This window comes from Pyrgilauda ruficollis, unplaced genomic scaffold (genome assembly GCF_017590135.1).
Source record: "Pyrgilauda ruficollis isolate IOZ18807 unplaced genomic scaffold, ASM1759013v1 scaffold63, whole genome shotgun sequence".
In the NCBI taxonomy this organism is placed as follows: Eukaryota; Metazoa; Chordata; class Aves; order Passeriformes; family Passeridae; genus Pyrgilauda; species Pyrgilauda ruficollis.
Window position 1 is genome coordinate 2,488,452 of NW_024528044.1, and position 22,923 is coordinate 2,511,374.

The 22,923-nt window shown below is 36.5% G+C and overlaps 1 protein-coding gene across 1 annotated transcript in view; it reads left to right on the top strand.

Moving 5' to 3' along the window:
- Positions 1–22,923, top strand: part of NUBPL (nucleotide binding protein like) — a 78,799-nt gene that overhangs the window by 27,418 nt on the left and 28,458 nt on the right. Inside the window, exons 6-7 of the mRNA XM_041484116.1 lie at positions 2–92; positions 21,208–21,301. Coding sequence (XP_041340050.1) covers positions 2–92; positions 21,208–21,301 — 185 coding nt within the window. The remainder of the gene's footprint in view (position 1; positions 93–21,207; positions 21,302–22,923) is intronic.

Genomic DNA, 22,923 nt, shown 5'->3' on the forward strand with positions numbered 1-22,923 from the left:
GCATGTCTATGGGTTTCTTGATAGAAGAGACTGCCCCGGTTGTGTGGAGAGGGCTCATGGTCATGTCAGCTGTTGAAAAATTGTTGAGACAGGTAAGGCTTAGTTATGTATTTCTGCTTCAAAGTAACCACTTATTTTGAAATGCATTTAACTGATACACGAGTGTCCACAACATTATTTCATGTTAGTGGTGAGCATTTTTGTGTCTTGGTCTTCTTAAATTCAGGTAAGGGGGAAAGTTCTGTGAAACACTTCTGTGTTTACCTATCCCCCTCAAACAGAGCTGTTGTTCTATGCCTTTTGCCTTCTGTCTCATTCCTTTTTATGTTTCTTTATGCATTTGTTAAAAAAAAGGCATTTTGAAGTTGCCTAAGGATTTGAATGTATGGGTATCTGTGCAGATCTACAGCTGCATTCCCTTATGTGCTTGTTAATTCACCAGGACTAAGAATTCTTGGATGGCATTTGATGTGACAGGTACAGGAAAATCATTAGCTACAATCTCTGTGTAATGCAGATAGATTGTTAGTTAATAAATTTTCTGGCATGTAGAAGTGGGATGACTTCTTTATTCTGTGGCAGATTTTTTTTCTTTTATTTTGAAGAGATCTGTGGAGTGCTAATGAGACAAATAGCTGAAAAAATGCATTAAGGTTGCATGTTTAGACTTTGAAGTGACCCGAATTGTTCACAGCTGACATCCATTTTAGGGATCTACTGTGTACAGCCTGAAGATCACAAGGTTTCTCTTTGTCTTCTTTAAATGCTTCCACGTACTGTGTTTCTTTAATGACTGAAAAGAATATTTTTTCAGCCTTTTTCCATTTTTACTGAATTCTCCTTTAGCACGCATTTTAGAATACTGGCACTTACTCCTCTGGTGGTGGCAACCATACACCTGCCAAAATTTCAGGAAGAACATCTTTATCTTGAATTGACCTTTAAAAGTAAGGGGTATCCATGCCAATAGCTGTGGAGACCATCTTGCCCCCTTTGTGTGCTGTGTTGCACTGCCTGGCTCAGGAAACTGGAATGTAAAACGTGGAAGGTAGAGCTAAAGTTAGCACCTGCTGTATTGGCATGCTCTGCCCTGGGAGACTGGAGGCTGGCAGGCACTGCAGTGCTGTTCCTCAGTCCATAGTGTCCCAGATGGGGAGCGTGTGCCAGCATCCTTGTGCAGGGTGCTGGTGATGCTGTGTAATGAGCTCGCTGCTCCCTAGCAACCAGTGCAGTTACATGCTGGCCAACCATGCTGTGGGAACGAGACAAGTCCATTAATGCTCAGGGCATCACTGATTTCCCTGGCAATGAAACCTAAGCTGTGAAGGAGGAAGGCTTTATGGCTAAATTTCTCCTGCCCACATGCGTTTTGCTTCTGCATGATTAGCAGGTTAGTCCTAAATCTCAGCTGGAAAAGTTTGTATCTCTTTCTTTGAAGAGAAGCTCACAGATTACGGGGAAAATGAGCAGGTCTGTCTGATGTCCAGGTGGCTTTAAGAAAGGAAAGAATGCGTGTTCCAGACTGAGACGTGCTATTTTGTTTTTAAAAACTGTAATCTCCCTTCTGCAGTAACCAGCCATTCTCAAGAATGGGTTAACTGTAGGACCAATAGTTTATAACTCTGGACACCTAAACAAGAGAAACACAGCATGTGATGATCATTTTAACAATACTATTGTTCTATTTTATATTAGAAATTGTTTTGTGATCTGTTTGGGACTTCAGAATTTTTTGATTTCTCTTTATCTGTTCTGGTCTTAGCTATTACCTCTTGTTTAACAGGATAAAGTTGCTTCCAAGAATAAAATACTTCTGCTGGTATTTAACTTCCTAAAACCATATTCTTAAGAAGTAGCTTCTCATTAGCTGCATAGAAACCGTTTAAATTAGCTCCCTAGTCTAGATTTGTAGTATAATGTAAGTGTAAGAAGTTCCTGTGCATTCAGACAAGCTGGTAAAAATACTAAGTTATTAAAATAGTTACTTCAGCCTAATAGAAAACATAGATATTCCCAGACTTTTTCCCTAAAAGCACTGGTGGTATTTCATATTTGTGTTTACTGTTAGGTGGTGGAGAGGTTTTTTAATTGTTTGATAGCATCAAGACTATGCATTCACTCTATGAATAATTTTGGATGCATTTTGTTTTTTTCTATATGAACAAAGATGTTTTCCAGAGTTTATCATGCTTCTGATACTGCGGCAAAGCATTTGAATTGCATAGTTTCCAAATTCTGTAATGGGCACTTGTTAACACATAAATACAAGTGCCTGTAATGTGTGTTTCAATGCTTGTCTTACACTTGGAACTTAAAAAAAATTATGTAATTCTTACTTTGTTAAATATATTTATTAAATATATACATAAGGCTTTTTGTATGTACTTACTGCATGTGATCCCACTCTTTGTAATAGAGGTTTATTGAATAGTGTCAGACTGGTAGATAACAGGCAATAATAGTGAAGTAGTGAGTGGTGAGTGCTTGGTGTTTTTCTGGTAATGCATATCTCATGAGCAAGGTAATTTTCTACAACACATCATATTGTTCTCCTTAAGCAGAATTTGAAGGAAATGTACCTTGCAATACCGAAAAAAGTAAGCAGTTTAGGGTGTTATATTACTTACACTACCTATATATTGATGTGCGTGTATCAAATTAGTATATAAAAGAAAATATACAGCATATTGATTCTGTAAAAAAAATAATTGATCAGTAGAAAAGAAGGAAAGTGATGTTCTTAATCTATTGAAAGAAAAAGAAATACAGGAGGACATTATATTTCACCTGTAATGAAAGTGAATTGCAAACACTAATGGAGCATTTGATCTTTATAAACATATGCATAACTCTTTCTGTTAAATATATCTCTAGTTTATAAGTCTTGAAATTGCCCGAAATTTTGTTGTGGCTTAGAAGTGACTTCTTTGTTAACACAGTAAGATGTACTGTAGGCCCATTTAAACTTCAGGATGGTCTATCACTTATCTGGGTTTTGACTCTTATTTCCCTGTCACAGTTATCGTCATGTAAAAAGACTTTCACCTCTGTTAACACTTCTTTTGAATCTTGCTTACCTGTAGGTGAGATAGAGTATTTTTTTTTAATTTAAGTTTTAAAAAATATCTCTTTTCTATGAGGGTATAATTACAGTCCAGGTAAGGAAGCTTTCATAGCTCTCCAGTGTCATCCATGGCATTAGGCTTTTTCTCTGCAATTTTCACTTCACTTGAGAAGCTGCCTACTCTTTTGTCTGGTCCCACTTACTTTATTCCTTTACTCTGTGAATCTAGACTCACTGTGATGATATTTGGTTCAGATTAAACAACCTACCTTAAAACTCATCATCTTGCTGTATTTGTTGTGGGACTGACTTACGATTAACCTTTAGGCTAAGCACAGTAAAGATAGGATATTTTTTGAGAGTTGCCTAAAGCCTGCACTTGAACAGTAATGTGTCTGAAAAGCTGTTGAAATAAGTATCAAGCAGGTAGCTAAGAACCTTAGAAATGAAAAGATTATTTAAAAAAAAAAGACAAGGCAAGCAGAACCTGCTCTCTGATTTGAACTGCTTTTTCAGCAGGGATTTCCAATACCATTACCACTATCCTGTACACTCCGTATGGCAAGTTTTCTAGCACCATTCTCTCTTCTGTCGTAGGCCATCTTGACAGTTGATGGCAAAGGAGCAATTAGAAGGGTGCACATAGAAACCTGTTGTGTGTCTTGGAATGTGTTGTGGCAATTATTCTGCTAAAAGGCTCTGAGAAAGGAAGTGGCACTACTGACTGCCATTTACTATCTGCTATGGTCGCAGAAGCAATACAAATGGAGGGGGTTTCCTGTTTAGGAAGTAATCAGTAAATGTTTTAATATTAAAAGTTAGGAAGTGTTGGTTTCTCTGATCTTGGACTCACTATCTTATTCTATGTGTGTTACCTAGTTGAACTATCAGCAGAGAAGGAAAAAAAAAAATCAATATTCTGCACACAAGTTTGCTTCTCTTTAAAAAAAATCAAGTAGAAGTGGGACTACAGATAAAATCAACTGCATATTTTATTATGTAATATTCTCCTTGTATCTTTGTCCTATCAATAGATAAAGTTATATCACTACTGGAAGCAAACGTTGCCTACACAACATGGATTATAGATACCAGCAATTCTGTTTTGTGTAAACAGTCCCCTTGAAACTAGCCTAGAAGTCTGCTCTTTTTTCAAGGCATGGATCTCAGGTTGATGAACACCCTTAATAGGATTTTTTACCCTGACATGACATTTTAACCTATGTTTTTGCAGGCTAGTCAGATCTTAAGAGGTAGCACTCTTGTATTTCTTCCTTATCGTAGTTTTCAAGAGTGTTCAGAATATTTTTTGCCTCTTTGCTATATTATGGCTGTAAAGCAGAGTCTCAATGCTGCTAAGTACTTGTGAATCCTGAAGGTTCCTTTGATGTACTTGACAAGGATGGAGCCATGTTCCCAGAAAGATGAAGTTTTTCCTGCAATGGCTGAATTCTAATGAGTCCCTAAAATGCTCTTATTATCATCAAATAATTCATTGAACTCTTTTTTGTAATTCATTGAACTCTTTCTTCCTGCTTATTTTAGCATCACTTCAGCCTCTGTTTTAGTCAAGGTAGGTGTTGAAAGAAAATTAAAATGAAAGAAAGTTTCACTGGGATAGATATAATTAGAAAGGAAGAATACAGGGAAGTTAGCAGAAAGCAAATTAAATAAAACTTCCAATGCAGAGCCATCATCAGCAAAAGGAGGGGCCTTGAACTTTGATGCTTGGACAAGCTTTATCCCCTGTAAATTCATGTTGAAAACCATAAATTAAACAGAAGAAGGATCAAAGTTATTATATTAGTTAACCCAGAGCTTATTAGGACCGTAGTCTAAAGATTCAGCCTTATCCTTTAAAAAAATTTGAATTCAGTTTGTGATTATTTAATCTGTACATAATTTTGAAATTTGGCTAGTAATGAGGACTGTGTGTGCTACTTCCTTTCAAAACCAGCACCTGCCCGAGATAGTGATGGTAGCAATTATATAGTGGAGTGTATGAATGTATGTATATGTACTTGGACCTTTTTTGTAGCACAATTCTCTGATGCTCAGTTATCATACATAGGTAGTTGCAGAGTATATCATGTTGTCACTGTGAAGAAAATTAACTCTACTGCAGCCAGAACCTGCACACATACTTTGTAGGGAATAGGGAAGATACAGACAAATGGATAAATATTTTTTAAAATACTGACCAGACTATGGGTTTTGAGGTCTGGGTTATTTCAAGAGCCCATATGAGAAAGCTGCCATAAAAGCACCCATTGTGTGAATAGAACAGTAAAAACTCGTGTTTAAAGATTTGGGATTAAGGTAACTTGGAAACAAAAGTAGTATTTAATTTTTGGTAAGCAAATACTATGGAGGCTATTTTGTTTTGGGTTTCTGATCAGTCTGAAGTGACTCATCTCTGTAGAGGAGATTATAGATATTCAATATTGTTTTTGTTAGAGTGGCTTTACTTAGTAAATTCCTACATGGAGTTGCTACTGTTTGAGAAATGTGTATGTAGTAATTGGTATCCTTCTTTCCACCATTTACATTGGAGAGGTTGCAGGTGTAGACTGGGGCCAGAATTTCTTTAGATGTGGTTTATTTAGCTGTAAGTTAATGCTGCTCTTGAAAAGACAAGAATAGGTAAAGTATTGGGAGCAAATGTATTTATACCTGGTAAAATAGCTACCAAGCTGCCATTGGCTGTTTTACTGTGCCCATTCTAGGCAGCAGAATGTTCTGTATATGGTGTCTGTAGACATCAGTCCAATCTTGCTTGGCATGTGTGTGCGTAACTCTCTTGTCTTATAGCTCAGAAATTCTTCAGCCTGTAAATTTTCAGCTTTGCACTGCCTTGTGTCTGTGTGTATAAATGCATTTCTTATAAACAGAACAATGGAAAAGCTAGAGGAGAGCTTTCTGCATTAGGAGGAACAGTGTGGATTTGATTTGAAGCAGTAAACAATGAGAACATAGTCACTGAAGTAGTTAAGTACTACATGCTGAGCCATCTGTCTGATTGGTTAGTATGGTTTCCTAAGAGTTGTCCTTTGTCATCTGTTTGTGACTGTGTATTGTCTTTTGCCTTACATTTTTGGGACCATGGAAATTTTCTTCTATGTTTATGCAGTGTTCAGCACTGTAGTGAGTTACCATTTTTTGTGAGAGATGCAGAGACATACAAAGACTAGTATTTACAAGTTCAAAATAAATATAAACATTTTTCTTGATACTTTTTAATATTTATGCAATAAATTTATAAAACCTTTTCTCTTTTGGGCACAATATGTTTTGTGTTCCTGGTTCTCACTGTCTGTTTGTATGAATGACATATATGTGTTAAGAATGCCTGAGATCAGTGTAAATGTATCACTGGCATTCAGTCTCTTTTGCAGATACATATGCAATTGCTTAGCTTTTGATTGTACATGCTACCGTGCCTGTATATTCTCCAGCAAGGAGCCATCAAGGTGATACTGGGGTGTGAAGCATGTAATGTGCAAAGAGACACTGAGGAACTGGGTTTATTTGTTTTGAGACAGTTAAAGGGAGATACGAACTGCTGTCTTGAACTGCCTAATGGATACATACAGAGAAGATGAAAGTAGATTCTTTGTGGACATGCACATTAATAGCACAAGATGTAATGAATATATGTTGCAATGTATAGTAAGAAATGTGAGGGGGTGTTAGTGGTTTGGTTTTTTACAGTTGAAGCAATTGCATGTCAGAACAGGTTGCCAGGAGAGATTCTTGAAACTCTTTTTTGGAAGATATTAAGAACTCAGCTGGGCAAGAATCTGAGTAACCTGCTCTAAGTTGTTTCTGCTTTGTGCAGAGGTCCCTGAGGTCCTTCAAACCTAAGTTGTTCTGTGAATCTGAGATTAGTTCTAAAATTGGCATTCCACTGCCTATTTAACTGTCGGTCTGTAACTCCATTAAAGCTCAGAGAGAAGAAAATGGTTCTGCCTATCACAGAAATCATTGGTTAGAGCAGTCAGTCAAAACCTAAACTGAATGTAGGTGTCTCTCTAATATGACTGCCTTAATCACTAAGCAAGGGAGTCATACCATTGAGTGTTGCAGTCAAATGAACATGTTTCAACATAATGACTGAGACCATCCTTTCCTCAGTAGCATTTGTCTCTTTAGACTGTCAAGGTGCTGAGGTGGAGACTTAAAAGTCAAACCCAAATAGGCCTTATTTTTTGAGTGAGCATCCTTACTATGAACTATGAAAAAAATAAGATGAAATATATCTTTTGTTTTCCTATCATACCTCTTGTTTTTATAGAAGTACCTTGATCTGGGAGAGGTTTGAAGCATGCATTGATGTCCTCTCAGCCACTAAGAATTGAGTAGGGATGGCAAAAAGAAGTTTTGCTGAAGACTTCTGGCAATTTTTTTGCATTAACTTTAGTAGTTTACTGTCTAGGATGCAGGCCTCTCTGAAACTCAGACTAAGAGATCTGGCCATTCTCTGTAGTGCATAGAGAAGCATACACTGATTTTGTTCGTTTATTTTTTGAATGTTGCCATCGGTGTCAGCCCTGAGTAATTTAAATACCATTTGGACAAAGAAAAATTCCAAGATGGTAGCAAAAGTCATCTTAAAAGAGCAAGTAGAATAAATCTTTTACGTTAAATTTTTTTAGACAAAAGGCAAGCAGGACCTTGGAGACATGAACTGAAGGCTGCCACGTGTTTAAGTGTTTTTTAAACAGGAATACTGGTGGTATTTATTTATATGGAAAGTTTCAAAATGTGGACTACAGGAGAAACCTAATGCCGCTCCTTTTTTTTTTTTCCCTGACGAAGGGGTCTGTCCTTTCTTTCTAGCTGCTGTAGGTTAGATGCAAAAAGGGACGTTGGTATTGCTGCACTGAATATTGGAGTTCCTCAGTGGTTGGTGTCCTTCAGGAATGGAAATTTAAACCAAAACCTAGCCTGAAACTACTGCATACATAGGGTGGTGGGAATACATCACTTGTCATTCCCAGTGGTACTATTTGAGGGATTATTTCCCCCTTCTGGATTTATCTTCACACTCTTTGACAGTGTCTTAAGATAATAGGTGGACATTTGGATTTTAAGGATAGCAAGAACTTGTCATCCCTTAGATACATTTCTTAAACAAATTGGCAGAAAGTACCCCTTTTGCTGTGTTTCGTCACTTATATGGTAAATGTCAGAGATGAAATTATTGTAGTGTGGGCAAAAAACTGTCTTAGCAGTACAAAATTAGTGAGACAGTATTGGTGGATGGGAGAGAGTAATGAAATGGGAATTAGAACGGTACATATTGGGTCAGGAGGAAGACAATAACAATTTGATGGCTCGGATTCTTTTGTAGCTGTATTTTCAGTGAATTGAAAGGATACCCAGAATAGTAATAGTGAATCAATGCTGAAAATTATTCTTATTGTAAATGTAAAGAGCAAGTGAAGAAGAAGCACTGCTGTGAAGCCAGATGACTTTTTTTTTTGTATGTGGATTTTATTTTTAACACTTTTTGGTTTAGGAAGGGAACTCTATCAAGGGATGAACATTGAAGGCATTTAACTTGCATTATGGCACTACATTTTCAAGACAGGAAAAGAGTGAGATGACACAATGGGAAATTTTAGCAAAAGGGGTAAGAAGCATAAATAGTTCTGTTTTTCAAACTTCTCTAGTCTTTTTGTCATCTGGTACAAATTAAAGAGTCTGTGCACACTTGTTTGTGTATCAACAGAAGATATGTACCAGAAATATATATGCTTAGTGCAGATCAATACACTGTATTTCTCTTTCTGTGTTTTGTGTTTTGGCAAATATCCATCCATCTTAGGATACTTGCTAATTTCAAAACTGACATGTGTTTCACAATATTCATGTGTTTATCCAATTTATCTCCAAGTAATTGAGGCAGATAGTCAGTAGCAGATATTTACAGTTTACGTTTCATAGAACTAAACAAAGCTGCTATATGTATATGCTTATATTATAAACAACAAAGATTGTAGTTTTTTGTATATTTGCAGTGTATAATTCTAAAATACAGTACTGTTACTTGCTGTGTCACAACAGTGAAAAATTTGCCAGCTTTTCCACAATTACAAAAATATTTCTTCTCTTTATTTCTTCTGTTTCAAGGTGCCTCAGCCCAAGGTGGACTTAGAGGTGGTTAGTTCAGGCTAAAGTCTGACACCTTATAGTTTTGGCAAAAGGAAAAAGTTAATCAAAGCAATAAGAGCAGTTGCATCTTTAGGGAGTTGGAAAGTTTTCTATTTTTATTTTTGAAATCTAGAGTATGAGAATGAAAAGATCCAGACATTTCATCCCTAAACGAAGTTATTGATATTAGGTATTTGTTCTATTTAGAAAGCTCCTTTGCTATTGGAGGTATTTTGAAAAGAGGAACAACACAGTAATAAATAGTGACTGAACTGCCAATGCTAAAACTGCACTAGGATGTGCTACTAAGACTGCATCTACATCTGAAAGATGGTAAACAATAACTCTGAATACTTGTGAGATTTTTCTTAAGTCTTTAATAAGCTTTCCTTTAAATCAAGGAAGGTCAAGTTTTGTTCTCTTGTTTCATCACTGAAATTCAGGAAACTATTTCAAGGGCAAGATAAGATGACCCATTCATACCATACAAAAAATTTTTGAAAAATTCTTATACTCATTTTTTATGTTTCTTTTGTTGAGACTAAAGGACAAATAAACCAGTTTCTTCTCCTTCTGAACCAACTTAAGTCAATGGAAATCTCTACACTAATTTCTACACCATGGTTCAGCTGTGATGTTGATGTTTAGAAAAGCTTGCTACAGGAATTTGTATAATCATCACTAATTTGCTCATCTGTTAATAATCACCTTGAAAGGTCCTGTCTGTCCAGAGAGAACTGCCTTAACCAGTCCCAATCAGTATGTATGTATTAAAGAAAACGATGGTACTTCCTGGAGATCAGAAGCTGAATGTCAATGTGGAGATGTACTGTAGCCAGAAATGTGGGAGATGACAGAAAGCTCTTTCTTTTCAATCCTCTGTCCCCCAGTTAGATTACTTCTATTGTCACCCTTTGACTTGTGTGTTCCTGTGTGTTTTGTGGTGGGTGTGACTGAGTGAATGTGGGCTTGATTCTTTTTGTTTCCAGCTGAAGCTACAGAACCTGTTCTTTAGCCTTTCTTCCCTTAATGGAGCAGGATCCATACAGCTCCCTGTTGCTTTATTGGCTTGCCTTAGTAGCTGATGTGAAAAGGGATTATAGTTGCTGAAAGGAATTGACAGTCATAGAGAGAAGTGTTAAGAAAACCAGAAAAACCCAAAAACATGAGCCAACATCTTACTGCTGAACTGGAAGCATTTGCAGTAAATGTACTTTAAATGTCTTTGAGGATTAAAAAAAAAAAAGGCAAAAAAAAAAAAAAAAAGCCTAACAGCACAGTGAGAATGTATTTACAGCAAACATTTCTTGGCCTGGTTCCTCAGCTGTCATGGTTATGACTGTGCAGTTACTGCTGCTGTGGGAACAGGCTGGGAGAGCGTTTTCTTTGCTCTGCTTCCAGTAGTCTCATCTCTCACACATATTACACAGGTATGCATGTGTCTGCTCTCCTTTGCATAAAACAAAACAAATGCAAAACATGCAACTGTTTTGCTGGGTTTGTTGACTAGACAGGAAGAAATGGCCGAGAGCTCATAGTGTCTCAAAATGGCTGTGCTGGGGTTGGATTTTTTAATTTTTTCCCTCGAGGTTTTAAGGGGAAGTGGTTTAATGTTTCTCTGCAGCAAAGTTCAGAACTGTGTGCCTAAATGGCACCTAGCATCATTTTTGGAAAGAGGTAGTGATTTAAGCATGATTTGAAGTGTTTGCTAAACAGGAGTAGGGGTGGTAGAAGAATGAGGGAAAGAGAAAGCACTGCTTGTTTTCTTTTCTAAATGAAACTTCCATTATTTATGTAAACTTTTTCCAAAAAATAGGAGACACTTGATGCTACTCTTCTACTTCCTTTGTTCTCCTCCACTAATAAGAGGGTTTGTTCTTTGTTTCTAGCTGCTGTAGGTTAGATGCAAAAAGGGATGTGGGCATGACTGTACCATGCCTAAGAGGCTGGTGCCCTGCCTGAAGGAGCGAAAAGTTAAACGAAAGCTCAGCCTGGAGTCACTGCATACCTGGAGTGGTGAGAATGCATCGTTTATCATTCTCAGTGGTACTGAGGGATTACTTTGCGCACCTGGAGGTACCTTCACACTCTTTGGCAGTGCCATAGCAGAATAGGTGCTGTGTCTTGGAATGCTGAAGTTTAGAGCTTGGTGTTGAATAAGTGGAACTTGATGATGTAAGTCAGTGGGAGTACGTTTGCCAAGTGGAATGGAGTGGTGCTGAAGATGTTGGATGAGACGGCTATAAAGAAAGGCCTGTGGGCTCAATTTCTGTCTCTGTCCTGGATTTCGGCACCTACATGTAGCCTTATTGGACAGCTGTGTGGAGTGAAGATTTAAAGCTAAAACTTCAATATTTGTTGTTTATAAGCATATACATATAGCCTGGAGGTGAGAGGTGCAAGTTTGGTTACGTTGGCAGTTTAGCATTTAAGGTTGTATTACCTGCTACCCTGGAGAGTGCCCTGCAATCCCATGCAGCAGTCATAACCCTCTGCACTACAGCTAGAGATAGATGCAAGATTCCTGAGGGTGGGACTAGATGTGTGAAGGGGAAACATGACCAGATCTGTGCAGGAAATTCAGTTCACCTGAAGCTTTAGCTGCCATCCTTGTATAGGATCATGGTGGCTTCTGTGGCTTTTGCATTTTTGCTTACACAGTTTTGTCCAGCTAAATGCCACCTCTCTGGGAAATGAAAATTGACATCTTCCCATTCCTAGGTAGGTTCTCTAACTGTGATATTAAGCAGTTGCTATTATAACAGCAGAGCCACAGGCTTTGCGTTTTTGGTTTTTTTTGTTTGATTCTTCTCTTTTTTAATGGGCACATGTACTCACCTTGTGTTGGATTCAGTGTTGCCAGTGGCAGGTGCATTTAGAAACTGTCTGCTACATTGGGCTTGTGAGACTTTCTCCTTTCCCACAAATGTGTGTATAATTAATGGATCCCAAATTGGCTTCAGGTTGAAATTTTATGCTCAATGGAGATTTTCTGTTTCCTTTCCTGAGCAGTCAAGGTGTTTGGGAGAATGTGTTGGTGGAGCTCACCAAAGCTGCTTTTTGAGCATGTTTTTTTCCTCTTTTTCAGCTGTTCTTTTTCATCTTTTTGATCAAAATAGAAGTGGAACCTTGCTACCTTGGAATATTGATTGAACTTTGACACATTGTTTAGCATTACACATTAATTTTACTTATTTAATAACTATGAGTATAACTGTATAAACAGATGAAAAAAATTAATATTGAATTAATGTATGTTAAACTGATTGCACAGAGTTGTTTCTTTTCTTTTTAATAATCCAGCTTGCATTCTGTCTGTTGGAAGCTGACAGATTGATCCTTCACTCAAACCATCCTCCCATATCTCTTTTGCTCCCAGAAAATAACTGCAGATATCCAAGAATAGCAGCAGGTTTTGTACCAGTATTCTTTGTAGAAAGTGATTATTTCTCACATCCCAAGTGATTGACACAAACGTAAAGTAATTGTGCTTAAGGTACCAGGGATTAGTGTCATGGGGCTTTTTCCCCCCCTCCCCCTCCCTAACAAAGGAAAAACTGCTTTTCTGTACTATTCATGAAGCTGTAGAAGATGTTTCACTTCTTACTGTGTTTTGCTCCATCAATAGTATCTTTTAAAAGAAAGATTATGTTCTCCTAGCAGAATGCTGCCTTTGGAATCCAGCTCTTACTATGCAACTAAAGTGGACACCCATTTAAATTCTTTTTTTGCTAGATTTTTTTATGCTGTATAAAAACCGATTAAATAAGAACTGGAGCTAAAGAAAAAGATAGGAAGTGAATAAAAATATGAAGACTCTCCATTGCTTGGCAGTAATCTGTGGATGTCCCTGAGACTCATGGTATCAGCACCTTCAGCAAATTAATTAGCTTTAGAATACAAGTAACACTTTTCTTGTTGCAGATTCATAACTGAAGACACTAGTCAATGCAAAAGCATCGTTCTGTGGGCATAGCAATTATTTTGCCAATCTATAATTTCACACTTTAATAGATTATCTGTTGTCTAATTCTTAGTAAATGCTCTTGCTACTCCAGGAATATGATATTCAGCACATCTTTAAATTGTGGCTGTGGTATGTGTGTGACTGCAAAATGCGCATAGTTGTAAAATTTATTTGTTTTTACGTCTTGTCTGTGTCATTAATGCCCTTTCTGTGTTCTGCGATTTGTAAGGATAATGTATATGCAATTTTTTCTTGCACCTTTCTGACCTAAAGGCAGTTTTTTTGACAGAGAACATATACCAACTTCAGAATCACAGTCCCATGGTCATGAATCTGCTCTGTGCACTCTCATACTCTTGCTTACATTCTTTTCTCACACTCTTTCGTCTTCTTCAATCTTCCTGCAGAGTTGAAAGGTTCTATATTTTGTGCAGCCTTGTTGTTCCTTCTTGTTGGAAGTATTGATTTTTGTGCTTTGACATAATTCAAGCAGACTCTTCAACACTGGCTTCATTTGCATGGGATGACTTTTGAATTCAGTGACTGCTGAAGATGTACTTGTGAATTTAAGTACAGAAATTTTGAAGGACAAATTTAAATCCATAGTGGTGAAAAACAGGTTGTTTAAAAAAAAAAAAAGAGCATTTTTAAATTTAAAGTTCATGTTTCAGCTGAAGGCTAGTTACTTTAAAACCTGATAACTTCTCACCAGGCAGAAAATTAAGTTCTATATTGAGATTTACTGTCTTTTGGCCTCTGTTCAGTGGTCTACATCTAATTGATTCTATTTTAGTTTTTATGCTGCACTCTTTATGGTAATACTGGAGGGTTTTCTTCAACAGCATTTTAAGTTACATGAATAACACCTATCATGTTACTTTCTTCAGTAATCCTTTTGCAGAAGGCCTTAGACTGGCCTCTGTAGAAGTTCCCTTTTCTGTACAAGAAAAGAATTGCACATTGTAGTTGAGAAACAGAATTTTCTGACATTATAATCTAATGATTTTTAGTTTAAGTGCTGATTTAAAACCACTGTTTCAGTGATGGTCATTAAATGGTACCTACAGTACTCTGTTGGTACCCCAGTAAGGAATTTATCATCTTTTTTCTCATGCCAGAAAATGAACTGAAACTTAAGAAGAAAATTCTATTTACTTCTCAAGCAACTTAAGGAAGTCAAATAACATATGAAGCAATTTAGGAACATGGCTTTCCATTTCATAGTTTAAGTATTCAGTCTTAGATTATATATCAGCTTTTAACATCATTACAGAAGTATAGGCTGAAATACATATGGGGAGTGGGCTTATTAAGCTTCTCCCTTTTGATATTTGTTGCCAACACTTATAATATTTCCTTCTGTTGTTGTTTTAGGGAAAATCTGATTCAGACAGCTTGTATAAATTTTATGAGCTTAAGTTTGGTCCTGATAATACGGCCTTAAAAATGTGTTATTTGGCTTTGGGCTTGATAGCTAAACAATTATTTTGTCTTTGTGTATTAGTAAGGAGAACTCAAAGAGAATTTGTGGTTTAGATTATGTTTTTAACATAGCTGCATCAACCTGGTGATTAGTTTAATTAGAAGATGTGATGCTAGCCTGGTTTCTTCTGATTTGTTTACCTTTACTTAACTTTTGTGCTTAGTTTTATTGCAAAAAAGACATTGAAATACACACTTGCTTATTCCTTAATTCTTTTCTTGTTGCCATTATTCAGCAGCTGAACTACAGGCAGTTCTGTATTGTAGAACCTGGGAAAAGAGCCCCATGGTGTATTTCTGAAGAAAAGTTTCTGCAAATGATGTATTGCAGACTATGTTTCAAGGGTAGAGAGAGCAGCAGACCAATGATCAATCTCAAGACTGTGTAATACAAGTTTGCTTTCCAAACTGTCATCTTTTAGAGAACAGACTCTGAGAAGTGGGAATCACAGCTCCCAAAAGCTCTTTGGAGTAACAGCTTGAACCTAGAGGAAGAGCCTTTTATATGTGGTAGTGCTGAGACAGTCTTCATCAGAATTATTCCTTGTCAGTCACCCTCAGAGATCATCCCCAGCCTCTTGTGGGCTTTCCAGACTGCCTCACAGCTGGGTTCCATCTTCCCTTCAAGCTAATATGATGTTGACTGGGCTTCCTGAAGAAGCTTGGTGTTGAATGTCTTCCTGTCTCCTGGAACAACACACAGAGAATAGCCTCTTTATTGTTGCTTTCTGGCAGGTGTTTCATTTTGTTGGTTATACAAATGAAGGTGACAGAATACTTCAGGTTACTGTTTGCCTTCAGTTCTTAACATTATTAAAAGCATTATTAAAAACAGAGAGGAAGAGGAGGAGGCCAGTTTCTGTTCTGGTTGAGTTGAACAGCACTCAGGCATTCTTCCTAGATACTTACTTCTAAACGTTACTCTTAACCTAGACAGAGAAAGCCTGGGAGAATTTCCTTCTCCTTGTGGAAGTCTTTGTAGCAGACTGTTCTTACGGTTCACCTCAGTTTCTCTCTGAACTTGGCACAGCAGACTGCTCATAAATACCTTAGAGGGAATTTGAACTGTTGCAGTGTATCTGTTTTTCATGGTGTTACATTGCAAGGCTTTGAGATTGGTTTAGCATCAGAGGACAAGTCAAATGGGCAGTTGTGTTTGTTCAGAAAGTGTTGAGTTCTGTTAAGCACTGTGGCATATCCTGTTGTGCTACTACCAACAGAAAGTTTCCATAAGGGCTCAAAATCTTCTGGATTATGTCTGGGGAGTGTCTCCTTTTTTTATCACATACTTCTAAAAGTACATTAAAAAATTAGATTAAAATGCCATGTTTCATTATGCTTTTCCTAGATTATCTGTTTGCTTACACTGTGAAACTATTTACTTGTTCCTAATGATTGTGTGTGTCTAAGTGGCACTTTGTAAGTAATTTTTCAAGGAATTATTTTATTATATCATAATTTTACTATATTATTTTCAAGGAATTGTTTTATCTTAAAATATATGGTTTTATTTTAAATGCATGTTTTATCTTAACACATAAGTACATGTGAATAGGTAAATAAATCTTCATTTAGGAACGCAATTTCTTACCTTTACTTTGTTCTACTGTTTGCCTGTATTAAATCATTAACATAGACACAAAGTAGTTAGGAGAGGAGGATGGATCTGGCAGGAATAGAACTTAAGCTGCCTGCAGTGTAGCGCTTGCTGTTTTTCTGATACTGGTGTTCGGTTGGGCTTGCTGCTGCCAAGTCTGCACCTGCATAATGCTTGATTGTAGCTCTGCATGTATTCCTCTTAATATGAACAAATAAATAATATCTTCTGTTATTTACCAAACAACCAAACATGAGGATTACTTCAAAGTCATAAGTAGCAATCCCTTTTCTGTTCTAATGCTTTTTTTATAATTTCTGCCTCATGCACAGAGGATGCTCAGGCTTCATTCCTCAGCAGAAATGTCATCTATATCTCTGTGTTCTACCTTGGGTTTAACTTGCTATTTAGACCCCCTACTCAAAATGCATATCTGGTATTTTGATTATGGATTGTCACATAAACAGAATGATTGATTAAAGTAATTTACATAGAAGCATTCCTGGGGTTTCTGAGCAAGGGAAAATACACAGAAGCACATGGCACTTAATTACTTTGCTTAACAATAAATGTCAAGTTAAACCTTTTTAAAAAAAGATGAATGCTGTGCTTAAGGAAAACGCAATTACATTTCTATGCTTTGAAATGTTTTACACACTGTATACATTAGAGGGGCAAAGACATTAACACCTCTGTACACGCAAAGGTGCTGACAGATTTCAGATGCTACAAGGCAGGCTTTTGTAGCCCTGTCTGTCTATTGCTTGCAAAGGGAACTCGTTTACTGTAATGTGCTGTTAATCTGAGCTTATTTTCCTGTGTGAAACCACATTTGCATACACACTTCTGGGAACTCGCTGAGAACATGAGGACAGTGGTCCCGATTTGGTAAATTGTTGCATATAAACAGGATTTGCATTCAAATTAGTGTGTTATATCACAGCCCAATTATGTGTTCCATTTTAATAATGTTGAATTAATGGCAAAAGTAGATTTCAAAAAGCCACTCCTGATTTTATGTTCCAGTTCTAAATTTAATTAAAAATGCCTTTCCCCTCTTTCTTTCTACTATGCTGCAGTTTAGTAACAGACCTGGTATTTCTTCTTCCGTTAAATAAAGTGTACACTTCTACAACAAATTGTCCAAATTACATTCAATAATGTGTTTAATAAAAAATTTTCATACTGTTGTATTCCTGTGGGAGAGTAATGGAGGAGCCAACTGAATGACATCCAATCCTTGCAGAACAGAAGCAAGTAAGAGTATGTCCACAGTGAGAAATGGGGTTACGTGCAGCATTCCCCAGCCCAAGTCTGAGCAAATCTGTATGTCTAGACACTACTGCTCACTACCAGGCAAATAGACTAGCTCAGTTCTTTCCAGAAGTTTTGGCTGTATCATTTTGGTGCAGCTCTCCCTTCTTGCCCTGAATTACAAATGAAGAAGAGGAAAATGAAATTTTGAGGATAATTACTTGACTGCATTCAAAATAAAAAACATGGTTAGTTTTGATTAGGAATGGTTTTCCAATCTATTTTCCCATCTGACTTTCACCAGTTCAGCACCACCAGCAGTGGCATGGCTCAGAGAGGTTTGTGGAGGGTAGTTCTCTTATATATTCAGTACTTAGGGACCTTGGCTTCTTTACTATGGCTTTTTCTGAACTTGTGGGGCAAAATCCTGTCTGCTGCCTACTCTGCACAGTGGCAAGATGTCCTCTCCACTCCTGCTGGAATGGTGTAGCTTCTCCATTTTTCTGTGCTCAAATTTCTAAGTATTAAAACAGACTACATTTAATTTGATAGGCAGCTCATTTCTTTTTATTTCAATCCATGAATTTGAAGAAAATATGTGAAAGAAGATGTTTACACTGCTACAAATTAAGCAAAGCATTTTAATTTAATTATACTATGTGTTAACAGGGTATTTTTCCTGTTGCCTAGCAATGAGATTTACCATGAGATTCACCATGTGCTTAAGACTCCTTTATTAACTTCAGTTTTCAAAGGTTTGTAACTTTATTAAAAAATCATTATTTGTAGGACAATCCATAAAGTGCATGTTGGATGTTTAGGGGTCGCTTACTAAGGAAGTTTGAGGCACAAAGCTGTGGTGCCCTCTGATTTCTGTACCCTTTCTCCCCTACTACAATATGGGGTAAATTCTGAAAATAAGTTCTTGAGCAAAACTCTGTTTATCCCCACAAATCTGAATGTCTAGGAAATGCTTTGATCTGCTGGTGTTTGCTGTCACCTCCAGTAGTGTTGCACAACTGTTAATGCTTGGTATGTTGGGCGATCACATGGAACTTGATGAAGGAGACTAGTGCTTGAAGAAGTTGGAGGAGGAGCAAAACATTTGGTAAGACTGAAAAGAAAAGCTCTAGGTCAGGCCCAGAAAGTCAGTTTGTTTCACAGGAGGAGCTAGCTTAAAGTTAGCTTCAATTATATGCAAAAGCAAACAGCTTTTAGCTTGAGGAGAAAATGTTTTCCTTTCTAGTTACCTCTGATAAGGGTGGGATTTGGATTGTTTTGTACTACTCCATATGGCAGTGCTGTACCTAAAAGGACTTGAATGTGAGCTCCTGGAGAATAGGGCTGAAAACTACTAAATATCCAATTTTTTTTTTCCAAGAATATATCCAAGAACCAAGTGGTTTTGGCAGACAAAATTATTAGAAACTGTGTTAGAATGACAGTAGTGCCATGCCGCTCAAAGATGTGGTGTTTCCAGACTGCATCTTGCTGCAAGGCAGAAAGCAAAAAACCAATTTATTGATTCTATTTTGTAGAAGCATTTAAGGAAGGAGACTATGATTACTGTAATTGTATTATATATTGCATATATATATATATAGACTTAACAAGAGATGCCAGAATCAAGCTTCATGAAGAGGTGGGAAGGGGGAGATATTTTGAATTAATCCTTTTTAAAAACTAAAACTGCCTATACCTACCTGGCATTTCAAAATGGTTCTGATTATTATGAAAGATTCGGATTTTGCATATTGAGATTTGTACATGTAACTTACAGAAGATCTGTGTGTTTAGTTACAAGTCTTCAAGGAATGTGGCTTTATGCGTGTTTTAAAGTACTACATCTATGTGATTTAAATTTGTCACCTTTATAATGGTTGATTTTTAATTAAGAAACATTGAAATTTGAAGTTCATGCCTTCATGTGAGTAAAGTACTTTTTACTGGGCAAGGAGGCGTTCATCAGCACTGGCATTTATCTGGTGAATAACTAAGCAAGATCAGTTAAGAAAACTAGAGTGAAAACCAGACTTTTTTTTTCAGCTAAAATGACTTCTCTATGCTCAGTATGTTTGTTTCAGTATTGTTTCAGTATGTATATTTTTGCACATATGTGTAGTTTTTCTTTGGAGTTATGTAGTCTCAATATGATTATGAATAGTAATTGATTTTAGTCTGCTAGATGTAGGTTTTTTTTTGACAAAATGCAGATATTATAAATGACATAGATCAATATCAAATGTGAAAAAATACAGCATTTGCTTTGGTTAACAGAAGTGGCATTTCCTGTTTAGTTAGACTGTCTTAGGCATGGTTTAGTGTTCTTGCAGCCTTTGTGTAAAAAATGAGAAAAGGGACATGTGCCTGAGAGTCCTTAATTTAGACACCTAAAGTTAGAATTTTCAGCTAACCTTTATCATCCCTGTTCTCTCCTAAGTGCTCTGAAATCTTCCTTCTTCCTTAGTCTTGAAAAATTCCATTTCTCACTGGAGTGCTTAGTGGGTTAGTGATCTGGATTTCATGTAGGATGTGCTTCCCTAGAAGATCATAATCCATACAAGAACTGAATGAAAATGAGTGAGTTGCCCTGACAGGGTCTAGTATTCCATGCAATAACTAGGGGACTGGCAAAGTGTTGATTATTTTTTGCTGTTAAAATGACACTTGAGGAAATGTGTAAAACACAATGCTCTAGTTTGGCATTTTCCTGTTTTAAAGCAGCTCATACTGTTATATCTTGTATGTGTTGTATGAATCAGAAACATACCATATAATTCCATCATATCTGTTGGGAAATACTTAGATAAAGTATAGGTAGGCTGTCCATTATATAGAGTAGGCCTAGAATCATTTCTGTTCTCATTAAGGAAACATTTATCTCAGTGCACTATGCTCTAGGGAGAGTTTTTTCCTCTCCTGGAAAATCTATCCTAGTAAAAACATGTTAAATAATCACAGCATTTTCATAATGGAGTCTAATATCTTTAATGGGTACTCTCATTTGATGTCTAGCAACAATTAAACTTGTCTAATTTTGGGATATTAAGAATGTTGTCACTCTGTATCATTATTGTAGGTAATTTTAATTTAACAAATCTGGGGTGTCCTGTTTCTTTATTTTTCTTTTCTCCCAACACCTGCTTTTCCTGGGAAAAAAATCCGGTACTGGTAGCTCTGACTTCATAACAACAAAACATAAAAAAAAAATGAAATATGTATGTAGTAAATAAACTACATAGTAGTTTCAACAAGTGATAAGATGGAAGGAAAGTAGTCTTAAATTTATGGAAATAATTACTTAAGTGATATTTGTTGCACAAATCCCTCATTTTTAGCCTGAGTTTTACCTGACATTTGCTTCTAACCCATGATTAAGCAGCTTGAAGTAAACATCTTAAGTCTTGGTAATTTTTTTTTGGAAATAATTAAATAATAATTATGCCAATGAAGTTAATAATAAAGTTGTACTCATAGTTTTGAGTGAACAGCAAAGATTGTGTCTCAGGACAGTAATGTCTTGATCCTGTGCTGAAAGTGTGACTAAGAGGGCATCTCAGTATTATTCTTTTAGAGGTCCTTGGTTCACTTGTTTACATTACAAGAAACAAGGACTGCACTAAACCACAAAGTGCCCTAAATAAAAATGTGTACATCTCCACATATGTTTATATTGTTGTCTTCTAGGTTGACTGGGGTCAACTGGACTACTTAGTGATTGACATGCCACCTGGGACTGGAGATGTACAGCTGTCAGTATCACAGAATATTCCAATTGCAGGTATGTATATTGTTGACTGTTTCAGAGATTTGTAGTTAATTAGAGTTCAATATCTTTAGAAAAAAACAGTCAAAAATTAATTTTATTGTTTTTTCCAGCATGCTGAAAGATTGTTTTATCAGTTGTATGGTGTTGGAAACATTATCAGTGATTTTTAACATGTTAGCATTACAGTTGTGTTGCTTTCTTTTAAGCTAAGTTTTGAAAAGATGGAGAAGTCAGCTGTAACTCTTGAAGGAAAGACAGTCTTGCCAAAACCTGCTGAGTTTTGTAGTAGAAAATTTCCTTCTCTGTACCTACTACATAGTAAATAGAATAAAATAAAAGAGTGATTCATACCCATTTTCTTAGGTGCAGTGCCTGGTAGATTACATGTGTCAGTAGCAAAGCAGGAAGGCCTTTAACTCCCAGGGTTTAAGCAATGAGGTGAAACATGACTATGGCACAGAGGTTTTTGCTGAGGTAGAATTTAATTGGATAATGTACATAAGGGCAGTAAAATTATTAAGTTAAAGAGTTGTGGCTTTAATAGGGGCTTTTTAAAGTAGAGTGGCTATTGATAATTTCTGTTTATTGCAGTGCACTTAAATGTCCCGATTTAACATAGAAGCGGTCATTAGACTCTTGATTTTTCAGGGATTGTTGTGCCCACTCCCCACAGAACTCTTCACTGCTTTCAGGAATGTGAGTGGTTATGGTGGTGCACTAGTTCCTCTGGGACAGAGAGGTGATAGAAATTACTTTAATCCAGTATGTCTTCTAAATTTTGCTGATGCCTGATTTTTATTTGAATTGAAATGGCTTCATTTTGTTGAATTTTATTGAAATTTTATTGAAATGGCTTCACTTTGTTCCTACAGTTGTTCAGTTCAGCTTATTTTTTCATCAATCCTAGCTTCTTAAAATTAGGAGTGATAGCATCACTTTACATTTGTATTTCCCATTAGCTGGTTTTGTTGACTGTGTTGAAGCTGACTTTTGCTGTTTAATAAAAACAAAGCATTCTGCTTTTGATGAAGACAAACACAGCAGACAAGGAGTGATAAGATATGTAATTCCCTGTGTTCTTAGTGGCTTGATGAATTTCTGGTTTAGGAAGAGTTTTCTCTCTTGTTTATTGTGGCTATTTTTCACCTTCACTGGAAGGATGAATTTTTGTGTATTACAGCTTGAACTTTTTCTTGATTCTTCTTTCTTGGTTTGCTCATTACTTGCTTTCTGCCTCTTCTTTCAAAGAATGCATCACATTGTTTAGTATACTTTTATTTTCTTCACCTTGGTTCCTTTCAAGAGTGTGGAAGAGAATGTTACAGATCTTGATGATCATATTTTTGGAGCAGTGTACAGAATTGAGTTGGTTTTTGCAATTTGTATTTTCTAAGCATTCTGTTGTCTTTTACTTGGTTACAGAAAGTATTTGATGGTGTGCATCTCTGTTCCCTTTCTGGTTTTCTGATTCTTTCTTTATCCTTTGAAGATGCCTTGAACAGTCATGGTATTAGTGGAATAATTTCTCTGTTTTTCCTCAGAGACAACATATGTATCTTAGTTTAGTAAATTTAAAGTGCATTATCTAATTTGCATGAAAGTTGTTCTTTGATTTGCATTCATGCATATGTGAG